This window comes from Paramormyrops kingsleyae, chromosome 6 (assembly GCF_048594095.1).
Source record: "Paramormyrops kingsleyae isolate MSU_618 chromosome 6, PKINGS_0.4, whole genome shotgun sequence".
Classification (NCBI taxonomy): domain Eukaryota; kingdom Metazoa; phylum Chordata; class Actinopteri; order Osteoglossiformes; family Mormyridae; genus Paramormyrops; species Paramormyrops kingsleyae.
In genome coordinates this window covers 30,397,288-30,413,783 of record NC_132802.1, presented here as the reverse complement: position 1 = coordinate 30,413,783, position 16,496 = coordinate 30,397,288, and the positions used below count along the sequence as shown (strand labels likewise).

Sequence of the window (16,496 nt, the reverse complement as noted above, 5' to 3'; positions counted from 1 at the left end):
TCTCTGGTGTGTTGAGCTGCCAACCTTCTTCTCTCAGCCCTCAGTACAAATACCTGTCTTCAAAACTTCAGCTAAAGGTGTTTCAGCCATCATATTGTAGATAACTATCTCTGTAGACAGTAACCATCTCTGTGAGAAAACTGTCCAATCGAGATGCTGAGAATTAGTCCAAGGCAGGTTCCAGGCCCCCCATGACCCTGCATACGTGGTTTTAAGATGGATGATCCAGAGCAGCATTCAGATCTTATGACTGAAGCATGAGATGGAGGTGACCATATTATGTTTGTAAAACGGGTTAGACAGAGAATTATGTCTGAGCTGTGAAGAGCAGGTTAGTACAAACCCAATGTCTGGTTGGTAACGGTGTGTGCTGTGCTAAGCTACAAGTCTGTGACTAAGAATAAATCCCATAGGACTTCATACTCATCTCTTCTAGCAGAAAGTAAGAGGTGGTTCAGTGGTAATACTGTCTCCTTATCTGTCAGGTTGTGCTTCATTCCCACTTCTAGCTCCTGATATGAAGTTTCAAGATATATATCATCAAGTTTTAAGCACTGGATGCAGAAAACTACAATGAAATTCTTACTTGCTTGAGCAGCACACAACCCACCGCCTCTCTCCAGTGCCACCTTGTACCTTGTCTTACTGCATTTGCATGGGTTTCCTCTCAGGAGTCTGGTTTCCCACTGTTACATTAACTGGTGTTTCTGAATGACCCATATTGATTCTGTGCATCCTGTGATGGGCAGGCGTCTTTTCCATGGTCTGTCAGCTGCCTCCATGGATGAATGGATTAAAAAAAAGGAGGAGCACCAGTCAACTGCACCTCTACGTCGGTGTATTTCTGATTTAATTCAGTTAAAAACGAACTTCATCGTAAATCGTTTCTCTTTTTATTTCCAATTTACATTAAAACCACAACAAAACAATGTTCACAATAATAATAAAAATATACACTCCCTCACACAGAGGCCCATCCTACCTGGGCAAAGCAGAATGAAATGGTGGGAGTGACTACACCAGTGGGGGCGCTGGCACTGGCTGGGGTAGCGTGTGTGCCCCCATCAACACAGCATGGGGGGCTTTGGGTTCGGACGGCAGGGATTCAGTTCTAGAGAACATACCTCTGAAGACGGGACAGCAAAGTCCAAACTTGCCTCAACAGTTCCCAGACTCACTAGGGATACTTGTGTGAATGCAGCAAACAGCAAGGTCTGTTGTTTTCTTTTTCCAAAATTTGAGGTAGCTTTAAAAACAATTTTGGTAATCAAAATAAAAACAAAACAAAATTCATTATAATCATATTTAATAAGAATATGGGGGTTTCACTTACAAGATGTATAAAAATGTTCTTTATTGTGGGGAATTGGAAAATCGGAAAAACAACATAAAAGTCCCAGACTGACATATATTTTCCATAATGTGTATATAAATACACATAAGTAAATATTGATTGATATCTGGTGGTTTAAAATTGCAGGCTGTGTTACAACAGTAGCACCACTGAAAAGTTTTTAGACGGCTGTAAAAAGGGAAACAAGAACATTTTCTAAAACTTGGTAGATCACTGGTTTCCTTTTGGCTGGAGGTTTGGTACGTTTCACAAGCTGGGCAAATAAGAATACACGAAAGTAATGAAGTATGTGTTGACTATTGATTCTTAGTGTTCCAGTTTAACCACAACTTTGACCCGAAAGATTTGACAATAAATAACACCAAGTTGTGTTGTTTTTCCCAGGTGCTTCACACATTTTTATGTGTCCTTCCTGTCTGCGTAACGTCTGCCCAGTGTGGGGTTTGGGGGGGGGGCCGTGGAACCCACAAGTGGACTGCAGGAGTTGCACTGGGGATGTTGATGTTGACGCACAGCAGACAGTCGACGCACAGCTGAATGTGCTGCTGCCATTCAGTGCAGATATCCCAGAAGCACAACTTGGATAGTCCTTTTTCTTCCAAAAAAAAAAAAAAAAAAACTTATTTTTCTTATTTCTCTGCCTTGTTTTGGAATATGCGTTTGGTTTCTTATTTGAGTTACTTCATGGCTTTTGATATTTCACCATTCTTCTTTACAAGAAGCAGACAGCACCAATGTCCACTCCAAACTCCTGGTCTTCACCACCGATGTCCATAGGGGCAATGTCCACAATAGGAAGACGCGAGGTCTTCGACGATTTGTACTCAATTACAGTCTTGCCCCATTTCCCAGTGTGTTTCTGTTGGAGAAAGGAGAGGCAATGTTTTGTTACAACACACTGTCTGAAAGAGCGTCTATGCCAAAGCTCCTCTGGAGCCAGGCAGCCGGCATGTGTGCTCAGTAAGCATATGCTGGCCTGTCAGCGAGTTAGGCAGTGGCAGTAAAGGTACCCGCAAACAAATGGCAAATTATGATGGATGTGGGGGAGTGTGGAGCTCACCGTGCAGCCGTCCTCCAGAACACTGTAAGCAAAGCGGCTGCTGCCCTCAGCACGGATCTCCACCTCGTTAGAGCCCTGTAGCAGTAGGGACTTCCTCAGGTTGCCGGTGGCATGGTCCAGGTAGGCCACACTGTTGCGGCAGTGGTAGGTGACATTCTGGGAGGCTTCATTGGAAAGCAGACGCAGGAACGTAAACTGGATCTCGGCAGCTTTAGCTGGCAGGTCCTCACCGCCATAGCTGAACTGCAGGGGGAGCCAATGAGAGTTTGTGTTTTACTGCTCATGGGGAAAAACTTGAACCAAATACTGGATATGAGATTAGTATTTAACTTGGATATTATATGATAGGCTTGTTTAGCATTGTCAAGTTCTACTTACACGGAAGCCTCCATTCATCGTCTCTCCAAACCAGACGTGTTTGCGGTCTTTAGTCTTGCTAGACCACCAGTTCTTGCGCGGGATGCTGCGACTATTGGGGGAGACACAGGTCTCACCTGTCTCTAGGTTGCAGAAAACCTTAATGGCGTCCGAGGTGCAGCCGAGGTTGGGGTCAATCCAGTAATTGCCTGGAAAAGTGAATTGTTATGACTATGTAACATGTTTGCTGAAGTCCGACATACAGAAAAATTACCATGGGGGGGGGGGGGGGGCACTGTATGTTTCATTTTGTTTACTTTGGTCTTTGCTCTGTCTCCCACTCACCACTCTTCCAGTCAGGGTAGCTCAGTTTAATGTCCCTGCAGGTGCGTGCTGGGTTCTTCCTGGAGCCATCTGGGCTCATGATGTTCTCAATATGGCTGTTAATAGACTTGAGGGTGGCCTCCACCTCTACGTCATGCTCTCGCAGTGGGCTGGATGCATCATCTGCCCTGATGTACCTCAGGGGATCTGGGCCCTTCTCTTGGGAGAAGCCTGCGAAGGCAGACATGTCGATGCCAGGTCCGGGGGGGCCGGGGGGGCCGGGAATACCAGGAGGCCCAGGAGGACCCTTACAAAGTAGATCAAGAGTGTTAAAGTCAGTATGAGAAAATGCTGAATGTTTTTTTTATCAATTTGCCAAAGTCCATGAAACCGTCTCAACAAGAAGAATGTAAAACAGCACAGGCAGGATATCTCAACTCACAGTGGCCCCATTCTCTCCTGAACGTCCACGAGGTCCCACAGGGCCAAGAGCACCTGGCAGTCCATTAGCTCCATCCTTTCCTTGGGGTCCGACAGCACCGGGAGATCCCTAGGAAAGGGCCATTTTCATAGCTTACATCTACAACCACTATCAAAAAAACAAGAGGTGATTATAAGAAAGACGAGGAGGTCGATCCACTCACCCGAGCTCCAGCAGGACCTGCACGCCCAGTCAAACCCAGCTCACCAGCAGGACCCTTTTGAAAACAAACAAGAAATGGCAGCAAACAGGAAGGCGTTTCACAAATATCATTACATTTAACAGAGACCAAAAATTGCAGCAGTTCCTACAACAACAGATCAAGGCTACTCACAACAGAGGAGAACTAAAACTGGAGTCAGATTAAAGTAATGCTATGGCCACTGGTTACTGTACATTACTTCGGTTTTCCCTAAGTCTCCCACTCACCACTCTTCCAGTGAGGAACACAGACTAGCAACATGCAAGTATTTTGCTGAATGGTTGAATTGAATTATGTGTTTTTAAAAACATGAACAGGACAATATAATTGCAAGCATGAGACAAAACAGATGCATATAATAGAAGAACAAGGTGCGCGCTGCTTGAATAATATCTCTAATACAGACTGTCCCTGACTTACAACTGGGTTCCCTTCCGACAGACAGGTGATACCTCAGTATGGATGTATGTTGGAATAGGACAATCGCGCTGACTTTCGGTGTGAGAATGAGACAGGGAGGTGCGTGTGCAGCTGGGATGGTCATGCTGCCAGACAGTTCACTACTTTCCTGCGGCAACTATCTTGCGCCATGCAGCGTTTACGAGGTAGCGTAGCGCTGTCGGGTGTACGGCTGCCCGAAGTTTATTTTTACACGTATTTACTTATTTTCAGTCATATTTGCCAGTTGCCGTAAGCTGCATGGGTTTTAAGCCGGTAAGAGTCGGTGAATCACTCTCCTCTGTCATCAGCAGCTCCATGCAGAGCTTGCAGGCATCTGACCTGGATCGATCCCTAAGAAGAGGTCAGGGGAGCAGATGACTTACGGGAGATCCAGGCAGACCCTGCAGGCCGGTGAATCCTCGGTGTCCCTTCAGTCCTCTCTCACCTGCCTCACCAACCTCACCCTTGTCTCCACGGGGGCCTAGAGGTCCCTGGAAAAAAAAGGTGAAATCAACTCTGCGGCTGCAAGATTCATTTTGCCAAAACGTGTTCGCATATTATATTCCCCTTTTAAATAATTACAATATATGTACAGGCTGAATATTTGTGGCGGCAAAGTCAATGTACAGATAATGTATGAAAAAAATGATGATGTGATCTGACCGTGTGGGGACAGGTTAATATGTGCGATGGACATGGTGCCTGTTTCTGACCGGTGTGTGTAGCTTAACAGGGGAGCACAGGAGCTGCGCGCCTGCAGACAGGAGGGGGCGCTATCGCAGCGAAGGGTAAAAACACTCACAGCCATTCCTCTGGCCCCGGCTGAGCCTGGAGGCCCTGCTGTTCCTTGGGATCCCTGTGAGGCAGAAGGTGCGAAGGAAAAGTGAGGAAAACATAATAAATACATAATATTAACAAAACTGCTTATTTGGAAAATTAACTACTTATTTGGAATCCTACTGGAATCCATCAGACACTGATACCAAAGATTCATGGATGATAAAATGATGATTTGTTAAAATAATATTTGTATATTCAGCAGGTCTTCATAGCATGTTTGCAGACCTGGAGTTATTCCTCAGTTAAACAAAATATAGACTCACAGCCTCTCCTCTGTCTCCCTGTTTGCCCAGAGGGCCGAGAGGACCAGGGGCACCGGGGGCGCCTGGGGCACCGGGGGCGCCAGCAGGACCTGTGTTACCACGCTCGCCCTGCAGGGGGATAAAAGGCACAAAATGAATCTAATGCCAGGACAGCACTGCTAGTTCATATGTTTCTCAAATATATTTGTGGCCAATTGTTAGGTGCCTGGTTTAATCAATAGGTAACTAACTCATTATTTCAATATGAAGTGAACCACAATATTAGTATCAATCAGTGTCTGTCCTCTTACATTTACGTGGGAGTGCTTGCAAAGGAAATTAATATCAGAAAACCTTGGTTCCTTGGTCTGGATGGTGTTGATCAGTAATTTTCACTACCTTGCAGATGGAAGGATATTCTCACCTTAAGCCCAGCAGCTCCATCTCTTCCAGGAGGTCCATCTATACCAGAGTTACCCTTTCAAGTTAAACAGAAGCAGCAGATATCACATTACTCACCTTTTATTGTCTCGTATAGTTTTAAGCTGCTGATTCATAAAGAATTTGTATTTTGAACTCTGACCTCTCGCCCAGGTTCACCAGAAGGTCCAGTCAGGCCAGGAGGTCCAATGGGACCAGGTGGGCCACGTTCACCAGCACTGCCAAGCCCTCCTTGCTTCCCAGGCTCACCCTACAGAGGGAAACACTGGTCTCAACCAGGCCAGCACGTTCACCAGCACAGGCTTTCTTCATCCGCCATTTTGTTTCTAAAATAAATTTGGTTTCTGAAGTCCTTTTAAGACTTTTCTCAAGTTTTTGACTGGATGATTATTTCATCACGACTGCCTGCAGTGTTTTATAGAACATACTGTATGCATACATAAAAAAAAACTCACAGAAGGCCCAGAGAGGCCTGGGAAACCTCTTTCACCACGTTGCCCAGGGAGACCCACGATTCCACGAGATCCAGCAAGACCTTGGGGACCTGAAGAGCCAGAAGGTCCCTGAAATAAGGGATATGTGGGTTACAGCAGGGCGAGTTTTGGGTTTCAGTGACTGGAAAAGTGACAAGTCAGGTATTTTATGGGATGTTATCTTTCTACTGGTGTGATGCGAATAGATTAGGGCTTTCTGTATCAGTCTACTGGATGATGACAGTGTGAAGGTCACAGCCCAGGAGCTGCAAACTCACAAGGGGCCCGTCGGGTCCAGGCTCTCCCTTCTCCCCAGGAGGCCCAGCAGCTCCACGCAGGCCAGCCTCTCCTGGTCTCCCTGCAAGACCAATGTCTCCACGAACACCCTTGGGACCATCTTTACCAGCAGGGCCAGCAGGACCAGCAAAGCCGGGATTACCCTGAGCAGGAGAATATGGAAACCGTCACACACACTGAATCAAAATGCATATGATGAAATTAACTTGTGTCTAATACAAATATTAATCAGTATGCAAATATAAAAACCATATATTTATATAATACTTAACTAATTGCATGATTTTTATTCAAATTATGTATAATTATAATAACATAACAATATGTTGGTTCTTGTTTATCACTGTACAGTCATTAAGACAAATTGGACAGTTACACTGTTTTTATTCATTTCACTTGTCAATAAGAGAAAAATATGTAAAATTTGAAATATTCATGTTGCCTATATGCAACTTTTGCATAAATTTAGAGCCTTATGTATTAGGCATTGTTAAAAATTATATATATATATAATTGTTATATTCATTATAAACTGCTAATAGCCGCATAATCATCATTACTGTTTTTATTTTTATACCTTTCGATTGTAGTGGTCATTAATATTTAGTACATTCACTTAAAATTTTATATGTACTACAACTTGATCTTACTTATTATCCGAAACACGCATAGTCTATATTTTGACTGCCATTACTGTTGCTTCAAAACAGCTCAGATTGATGACACCCAGGGCAACATCCAGAACAGTGCGGTACTTCCACAAGAAACACAAAGAGCACAAGGATGCATCGAGAGACAAGCTGCACGTCCCAACAGCAGAATGGTGTATTCGGGATAGAAAGGTCGCTTAGACCAGCTGCATGCGCAGAACAAAGCGGCACTTCCTGAACAGAGAGGTATGCCTGAGCTGCGACGGCATGGGACTTACACTGGGACCTGGTAAGCCGACTCTTCCAGCAGCTCCAGGGAAACCAGTTACACCCTTTAGAATAAAGAGGTTTGTAAGAGAATAGGGTTGCAATGCTGAACTCCAGTCAGTTCATTGGAAACATTAGGCTTTAAATATCAGCCTTAAAATACTTCCTGCTGCAATCTTAAGTAAAGACAAAGAGATCATTGTAGTGGAAATCTGACATGTTTTCATAAATTTGGTTAATGAGAAAAGTTCCTAAAAATGATGTGGCTCTTATCTACTGGCACTTTCTTTGTTAACAGTGTGCTAATAATGTGGGAAAAGCTGACGTGACTCACAGGGGCACCTTGAGCACCACGGGCACCCTTGAAACCAGTAAGACCAGTGGGGCCCTGAATTAAAGGAGAAAACTCAGATTAACAACATTTCCCAGGCTATTTAACATACATGATTGAAATCTACTGCTAATGACAAAATGGGCAGCAATGATAAGATAAGATGAACGTTATTGATCTCAGGGAGGAATTTCTTGAAGGCCCACACTGAAGCTTCTTGTCACCAAACGAAAGACAGTAGAATATTACCGAAGGTCCTGGGGCTCCTGAGGGACCCTGAGGGCCGTGAGTTCCAGCATCACCCTTCTGGCCAGAATCTCCTTGCTCGCCCTTGGCTCCAGGCTGCCCATCTGCACCCTATTGGTCGAGAAGAACCGGCCATTTCACATGTATGGTTTCAGTAACATGGGCCAGGTTTGGGGGAGTTCATAAAGAAAATTCAGCGCTGAAGAAAACAAATGCTACAAATCGTTCGAGTCATGTTTTGACATTTACAAAGAATAAACAGTGTTTTACTTAATTCAAAGCATTTGTTTGTCAACAATGGGCTAGAAAGTTCAGCAACATAGGGAAAATACCACCTAATGACTATTTACAACAAATACATTTTTCAGAATATGAAGGAAATTACCATAAAGTCATCAGAAGACGGTGTGATCAACATCATGCAAACATGCCATACTGAGACGCCTTATGGCTGAACATGTTAAAGAAATCTCTAATTTTGTCGAAGTTAGGCTTCTAGTCGCCACCTAAATGATCCTACTTAATATCTCTCATCCCATGTGGGGCTGAATAGAAGTGGCTTTAGATTGATGAGTGTACATCATGAAATCAACACTCACAGGGGGTCCAGCGAAGCCAGTAGGGCCTGGAGGGCCATTCTCGCCACGATCTCCCTGAAAGGGCAGAAAACAAAGAGGTGTGGAAACATGGAAACATCCTGGAATGCTGGACACTAGCGGTAATATAAGTTGATTTCTCCTGCATTATTAAAACCATTTATTTACCACACACTGACCATTAATGTCTATGCTAGCAGTAAATAAAAGCAAAGGGATCTTCATGGTACCGATCGCCCATGGCGGAGGCGGCCCTGTACTCTGTGGCATGGGTAAAGCTTACTGTCATTCCCACAATGAAGTGAAACACTGGCTAACCCTTACTTAGAAACCTGTAAATTCCAGTGGTTGTGTAGCTCTGATGTCGCCACTGCCAAAAACCTTGAGCCACAGAGCAAGCACACAGGACACGGGGCGTGACGTTTATATTTCAGATAAGGGGCATTGTCTGCTGCCATACATTCACACAAGCCTACTAGGGAAACCAGCAAATGGACAAAGAACAGATTTTGCTGACTAGAAAGTGGCAGAACACCAGTGTCAATCAAATCCTAGGACTGAATTCAGCCGTCATTCACATAGCTTAGGGAAACCTTTGAATTTGGAGGTAACAGCGCTATAGCACTACGAAGTCAGGGATACAAAGTGAATTATTTCAATTTCAGGTTACATGCAGAGCCTTTTACACAGACTGCAGTGACTTACAGGAGCACCGCGAGCCCCAGGTACTCCAGAAGGACCGGAGGGACCAGATTCACCCTAAAACGGATATCAGAAGAAAACAATCATATATATAACATTAATCCACCAAAAAGTTTCATCACAAAAATTAGCTGTGACATGATGCCTCACCTTTATACCATTAGGGCCTGCTGGACCAGGAGGACCAATAGGACCAGTCAAACCCTAAGTGAGAAGAAGACACAAACATAGGTCATTAACTCCAATAGCAATTCCATGTCACAATACACCATATACCAGACTGATGTATGATAGCACACATACATATTTAAAATTCAGTACATTTAAAAAATGTAAAATCACTAATCAATAACTCCTCAATCAATCACTTAATTAATTATGGAAATGATGCAGTGCCGACTTCACAGAACAGGTACTCACCCTCGATCCATCTTTTCCATGGACACCTTCAGGTCCTTTCTCACCATTGTCACCCTGCAGGACAAACCAGCATAATGAGTCCACACTGCTATAGCATATAGCACTATAAGCGGTCTTTATAACCACAGTACCAATGCCAATAGACTGACTATCGTTCAACATACAAAGAGGAGCTGTGATATATGTAAGTGAATTAAGGATGTACTAGTGTCCAGGCTAGAGGGTGTTTGTCACTCACTCTGTCTCCCTTAGACCCAGTTATCCCAGAGGTACCCCTCTCTCCAGGCATGCCTTGGAGGCCTGAGGGTCCTTGGGCACCGGGGGGGCCGCCAGGCCCAATAGCTCCCTGGAAAAGAAGGGAAACCCTGTAAGAGAAGCATACCAGCAACCGAACTACACAACAGCCTGTGAAACAGCATGGATTACACTACAGACATTATGCTTCCTCATAGCCTTACGCAAAACTTCTTTTAGGGTCATGTGTTAGCAAAGGAGGTTTTGGGTAACATTTCGCTCCAGTCTGACAGATGTCTGATGCCTGAAGTCACACTGAAAAACCTGGCTATACTCTAAACTTGACCCAAGGAAGATATGATTCTTGTGTTATTGAAAAGCTTCTGCACTCTGTGCAACTAATAAAGAATTTCCTGCAGTATTTGTGCTCATATCATTGTGGTAAAACTTGTGTAACTGTAATAAATCACTATTTTTGCCCTGCCTCAAACATTTCACCAAAAGTTAAGCCGCTGTTTATATTAAGTTCCATTTTGAATACAGAACAACATAAATGTAACCTGACCTCAGTACCAGGTCAGAAACTATTCTTATAGTTCATCATGGCAATGACACATATACATCATTCTGAAATGAAGTGCTTCCAAAACCATAGTTACATAGTAAGTAATTACTGTAAATACACTCCACCAATACAGTCACAAAGTGCTTCACATTTTAAAACTAGTACATAAGTAAATTTATAGAAATGAGGCCTAAAACCAATAAAACAAAGGACAGTCACAAAGTGCATCATAAAAATAAAATACAAAACTAAAAAATAGAAATCTCCAGGGGCACACCTGTACTGAAGTGCTGGGGTAAAAAGGCTAGTTTAAAAATGAGATTTCAGCAGGTATTTAAACTTATCAGCATCTACAGACCGCAGGGATACTGGAAGAGGATTCCAAAGCCTGGGTGCAACAGCTGCAAAGGCTCGGTCACCCCAGGTCTTTAAACTTCTACAAGGGACTGTTCAAAGTCCCTGGCCAGATGACCTAAGGGACAGGCTCACCATGACAGTGTATAGAAGGTCTGTGACATATTCTGAAGTCTGGCCATGCAGGGCCCTATATGTTAAAGCCAGGATTTTAAAATGATCTTTAAAAGTTATTGAAATTGAATGTAAAAAGCAACATAGGGTGCTTTCACACTGCAGGAGCTTTTTTCAGGAACCAGAACCTTTTTCCAGAACGAGGAACTTTTGTTACGTTCACACTGCAGGAACTAGGTCTGATAGTAGTTCCTCAAAGGCAGTGCCAGAACCCTTTTTCAGTCCCTAATCCAAATCAGGTACTTTTCATTGGAACACAAACTACTGGGGAGGTGCTTACAGCAATAAACTTGCAGATTGGCCAACCGCAAGCACCTTACGTGGGGAACAAACAGAACAGAAGTAGCAGAGGGAAAAGTAGGTAGTGGAGCAAAAACTGAAGAGATTTTTGTACCTCAATTACATTTAATGCATCAATAAAAACATTTTTTGCCCGTGTCTCTATATTTCTGGATTGGAAAACATGATCGCTAACCAATATACTTTTTTCTAATATTGTCAGTGTCCGTGGGATAATGTTACATCTTTTTTTCTGTGGAAAATGAATGTCAGCTAGCCAGATTTAATAAGAATTATAAATGTGTCAGATGTCATACAAATAAAGTATTAATAACAGGTTTTGCCCCATTTTCATTCTAATCGATCCCTCCAGTAACTAAAAAATAACTAAAAAAAGACAGCTTGTTCATCCTCCATTGTTTTGGAGTGGCGGTGTAGTTTCAAATGAAATTATGTGTGAAGTTTAACCTACAAAATGTTTGTGTCTCCCATGCTTGTTTGGCGTAAAGGTCCCTGTTCCGTTATGCAGTGTGAAAGCGAAGAACTGCAAGACAATGGCCAGGAGCTACAAAATTTCCAGGTGGAGACAGCCCAGGGACTTCTACACCGGCACCAGGTTACAGAACTCCAGTGTGAAAGTGCCTATAGTTTATGGGGCTGAAGGTAAGAAAATGCATGGAGAAGCATGATGCTCACCTTAGGTCCATCAGTTCCTGCACTCCCGGGAAGACCGCGTGGTCCTTGCAGACCTTGGGGACCAACTGTACCTCTCTCGCCTGGGAAACCTCGCTCACCCTGTGTGAGGGGAGACCAGGCCACAAAAATTACAATGACTGAGGGGGCAAAGGGAACCGCAGAGTTCACAGAACATAATACACAGAACCAAACATTACAGTATGTCTGTAAGAACCAAAAAAACTTACCCTGGCTCCAACTACACCAGGAGCTCCTCCCTCTCCAGGGAGACCCTGCATGAGGACAGGAATTTGTTACGCATTGTACTGTCACTGCCATCCCATAATATTACCCACTGAGGTCTGAGGGGACAGGATCAAAAGCAGACCCGTAACATCGCAATAAAAGAGCAGCTGATCCTTTTAGGACCTTACCGGTTCTCCAGACTTGCCCGCTTCACCAGTGGCACCAGTAGGTCCAGGCAGACCCTACACAGAGATACAAAATGGCATTCTTTTCTTTTCTATTGTGTAAAAATTATTTTGGCTATTACTTGTTTGCGTTCTTCTGGTTACACTGAGTTTCATGCCATAGAAAACAATTTATCCATGTTACACCATGTCACAGCACAGTGCATTATGGGAAGCATGGATGACAGAGAGCATTTAATCCCCTGTTTTCATCTGATTAATTTCATCTGCTGAGGGGCCTTTAAGCTGATAATAATAGGTAACTGCGTATTCTATGCTAAAGGTAAATCTGAGTCAGCATTTAAGACTTCAAATATCTTAAAACAGTCTAAACTTTTAAGGGAAGGTGTCCATCTTTCATGGTACGATGTCTTTTTGTCTAGAAATTTGTCTAGTAATAATAAGTAAATAATTCTAACCCATAACCAAGTCCAGGTAGCAAATCTACAGGCTTCCCCAAAAGCACTGAACCATCGTTACCACGACCTACATTTCACACTATCAGCACTCTGCAAGCTGGAAAAGGAGTACAGAGGTCATGGGGCAGGACCATGTCAGGTAAACAGGTCATTCATTCAGTTCACCTATAACCAGTTCAGCACTATGTCCAGACTCTAGTGCAGGGGTGGCCAATCTTATGCGCAAAGGGCCGGTGTGTATGCTGGTTTTCGGGATAACCTGTAGGTCAGCTGTTCAAACTTAGGTGTGAGGACTCCTCAGCCAATCAGTCCTCTAATTAGTAATCTAATTAGGGAGTTGCAGCGAAAACCCGCAAACACACCGGTCCTTTGCAGATATGATTGGTCACCCCTGATTTAGTGTTCCATCCCAGTTGAGTTGAAGCTCGGTTTTTTCCCCTGCTGACTTTTGCTTCCATTCCCTTCCACTGCTTTTGTTAAACCCATCGACCAATAAAATCCCTATTACTTCGTCGTATCCCCAAGTCACATGGTTCTGTCCATCGTTTTCCCTGAAGAAAGCATTGTGGACTCAGGTTGTTTCCTGGCAATGCATTTAAACAAGCAGGCTTTTATTTGATTGGTATTTGTGACAGTAACAATAAATATCAAGTCTTGTGTTTCTGCAGGCTGAGTAAGCAGCAAATACACATTGAAAATAGGATTGGTAAATGCAAAACTATTTATAACCAAAGCAACCCTAACAAATGAATGTTTTATAAACAAAATAACAACTTTGAAATAAATACTAGCGCATCATGCTGCCTGACCACTAGGAGGAGCTGGAAACCAGATGGGATGTAAAACACTAGGGGTGAAATGAGAATTCAGCATGAATGATGCTTTCTTTCCCAAGCCAACTGCCATCCAGTAATTAGCGACGGATATTTATGTCTATCTTCAGCACTTCTTTATATTTTCTGCTGGGAGTTGTACTTTATCTGGTGCATTTTAAAATCTCTTGGTTAGATGTAGGCTTGGGCGGTATTATGGTAGCAAAATTAGATACCGCTCAAACCTACTTAGACAGCTTGTGTACTCTGCATAGATCATGTTGTGTTTACTCTTTCTCCCTTGTGTACATTTTACATTATACTGTGGTGTACAATAATTTGGCGCCATTTTCAAATAAAAAGTTGATTTCTTGATAACATACAAGCCTACGTGTGCCTATGCATTATAGTTATTTCATGCTGATTTAAGATGTTCTGCAGCCTAACTGTAGGGTTCAGTTCTAAATATATTACATTACAAAATGCTGATGTTTTTCAATGTGCTCATAAGGAAAAAAGTACTTCTTGATACTTCATCAGTTTTAACACAGTTGAAACACAAATGGCACAACTAATTTAGACGTATCCCATCTTGCCTATAAACAAAGATAACAAAAGGCATTTTTATGCATAACCATCCATTTTCTATAACTGCTTATCCTATTCAGGGTCAGGAGGGGGTCCAGAGCCTATGGGTGCAAGGCAGGGAACAGCCGAGGGTGAAACCCATCACTGGTCACACTCACATCTATGGGCAATTTGGCAACTCAAATTAACCTCAGCATGTTTTTGGACTGGGGGAGGGGGGGCAACCAGAGTACCTGGAGGAAACCCCACACACATGGAGCCATGGCAAAGACTCAAACCCGGGTCCCAGAGGTATGCGGCAACAGTGCTAACCAGTGCACTACAGTGCCACCCAGGCATAAGGCAATATACTCCTCTAGTCAAACTGATTGTAATAGTGGCGATATTAATGACAGGATACCACTTAATATTTGCCGAGACTACATGCACTGAGGTTCACCCTTGTGCTGTTTCCAGGTTACAGTGTCCTGCCAAGTGACACACGTACCTGGAAGCCGGGGGGGCCTGGCTGTCCCTGCTCTCCTCTTTCTCCAGCTGCTCCCTGTGAGAAGGATGCATCATCAGCAATGAGTTTCTCAACAGGAGCGACAAGGTGGTCACACGGTTTCACATAAAGTACAAAAACAAATCTCCTCTCATCATCACAATGTGATAGGTCAACTTACTACAGGCCCAAGAGATCCAGTAGGTCCAGTCTCGCCATCTTTGCCTGGCAGACCCTATTGAGTGAGGATTGGAAAGTCAATTAATCTGGACATCACATGAGATGTTAATATACCAATGACTATGGATGGTTAGTCAACTTGAGTAGCACTTAAGAGAAACTGCTACATTTGTTCTGCTACAAGTTCTGAAAAACTACCTGGAGAACATTCACATTCCAGCTGTCTCATATCTAACTGTGCTGTTATTTTTAACATTAGAATATCAGTTGGCAACGAGAAAACAATATGCTGCTGTACACATTACATGTTAATTAACCAATCAGGAAAAGACATGTATAAATGTGCAGGAAGAGGCCCTTACCCGTACACCTGGGGCCCCAATCAGTCCCTTCTGTCCTGCTTTACCAGGCTCTCCCTGAGGAGGAAAAATATTTTGCTTACAAATCCTCTATGTCTCTTACTTAAGAGCTTAAGCTAAAGGTGTGCTAAGTGTAGTGTTTATATACAGCGAATATGTAGCATTCTTTTATAGCTGGACAGGCAGAGCCCAGAAGGGACATGCTGGTTCGGCCAGCCTGAGGACCTGAACGCGCATCTGTCCCTTCAGAGGCATTTCTAACCCAGGGAGCCACACGGCAGCCTGGCCTGACTGGCTGGCCTTGCTCACACCTTGCAAAGAGGGATACTCACATGGGCTCCTTTGGGTCCAGGGAATCCCATCACACCGGGCTGGCCGCGGGCCCCTAATGGGCCAGGGGGTCCTGGGCGACCGTCCTCACCTGGGACTCCCTGTAGGGGGCAGCCAGGAGCACCTCAAATCTCTACTAGAATTTAGTGCAGTGACTGTTTCCAGAAAATGTAAAGCTGTTAGTTATAAATGCTATTTTTGTAACATGAAAACTGCATGACAAAGAATAACTAAGAATAAATACATGGAACAAAAAAAGCTTTAACACTTTCTGAAGGCCTGACAGTTGGCCTGAAATTTATACTCACTGTGGGTCCAACTTTGCCCTGAAGACCAGCATCACCAGGGCGACCAGTGAGACCCTGTATGCAAAGCAAAAACAGACAGTAAATAGAGATGCCTACTAATTCCACCCTTTCAATGTTTGGCTATTATTTAGTTAAATAAAGAGAGATGGACTAGTTAGTATTCCATACTGTACAGGCATATTTTTACTCTATGTTACATGTGTTATGTGTTCTGTTATGTGTTCACAGGCCTTGGATTAACCTCACGAGTCTGACTGAAAAACAACCAAAACTGAAAAAGACTTATCAATCTTGCTCACAAATATCACCATATCAATCATCAGTGTAATTAAAGAATTTGCCGGCAGAGCCACACGGAAAGTCACAGCACTCACTCTGGCACCAGGCAGGCCAGGCTCTCCAGCACGCCCCGGGTCACCATTGCCACCTTTGGGCCCGGAAAGTCCAGGGACTCCACGGTCACCTGGGGCACCCTGAACAAAATGAGAACAGGGTTACTGCAGCAGATGGCCGCTCTGAAGCCTGAGGCCCCAGCAAAAGA

The 16,496-nt window shown here is 43.7% G+C and overlaps 1 protein-coding gene across 1 annotated transcript in view; it reads right to left on the bottom strand.

Moving 5' to 3' along the window:
* Window positions 1-1,339: 1,339 nt before the first annotated feature.
* LOC111844673 (uncharacterized) overlaps window positions 1,340-16,496 on the bottom strand; it is a 30,439-nt gene continuing 15,282 nt past the window's right edge. Inside the window, exons 24-53 of the mRNA XM_023813345.2 lie at window positions 16,330-16,428; window positions 15,956-16,009; window positions 15,650-15,748; window positions 15,321-15,374; window positions 14,960-15,013; window positions 14,782-14,835; window positions 12,440-12,493; window positions 12,254-12,298; window positions 12,027-12,125; window positions 9,963-10,070; window positions 9,725-9,778; window positions 9,455-9,508; window positions 9,308-9,361; window positions 8,606-8,659; window positions 8,010-8,117; window positions 7,764-7,817; window positions 7,441-7,494; window positions 6,494-6,655; window positions 6,198-6,305; window positions 5,885-5,992; window positions 5,726-5,779; window positions 5,323-5,430; window positions 5,022-5,075; window positions 4,603-4,710; window positions 3,740-3,793; window positions 3,538-3,645; window positions 3,117-3,402; window positions 2,793-2,980; window positions 2,415-2,657; window positions 1,340-2,213 (exon numbers count right to left, since the gene is read on the bottom strand). Of these exons, the coding sequence (XP_023669113.1) occupies window positions 2,067-2,213; window positions 2,415-2,657; window positions 2,793-2,980; window positions 3,117-3,402; window positions 3,538-3,645; window positions 3,740-3,793; window positions 4,603-4,710; window positions 5,022-5,075; window positions 5,323-5,430; window positions 5,726-5,779; window positions 5,885-5,992; window positions 6,198-6,305; window positions 6,494-6,655; window positions 7,441-7,494; window positions 7,764-7,817; window positions 8,010-8,117; window positions 8,606-8,659; window positions 9,308-9,361; window positions 9,455-9,508; window positions 9,725-9,778; window positions 9,963-10,070; window positions 12,027-12,125; window positions 12,254-12,298; window positions 12,440-12,493; window positions 14,782-14,835; window positions 14,960-15,013; window positions 15,321-15,374; window positions 15,650-15,748; window positions 15,956-16,009; window positions 16,330-16,428 (2,880 nt within the window). The 3' untranslated portion in view covers window positions 1,340-2,066. The remainder of the gene's footprint in view (window positions 2,214-2,414; window positions 2,658-2,792; window positions 2,981-3,116; window positions 3,403-3,537; window positions 3,646-3,739; window positions 3,794-4,602; window positions 4,711-5,021; window positions 5,076-5,322; window positions 5,431-5,725; window positions 5,780-5,884; window positions 5,993-6,197; window positions 6,306-6,493; window positions 6,656-7,440; window positions 7,495-7,763; window positions 7,818-8,009; window positions 8,118-8,605; window positions 8,660-9,307; window positions 9,362-9,454; window positions 9,509-9,724; window positions 9,779-9,962; window positions 10,071-12,026; window positions 12,126-12,253; window positions 12,299-12,439; window positions 12,494-14,781; window positions 14,836-14,959; window positions 15,014-15,320; window positions 15,375-15,649; window positions 15,749-15,955; window positions 16,010-16,329; window positions 16,429-16,496) is intronic.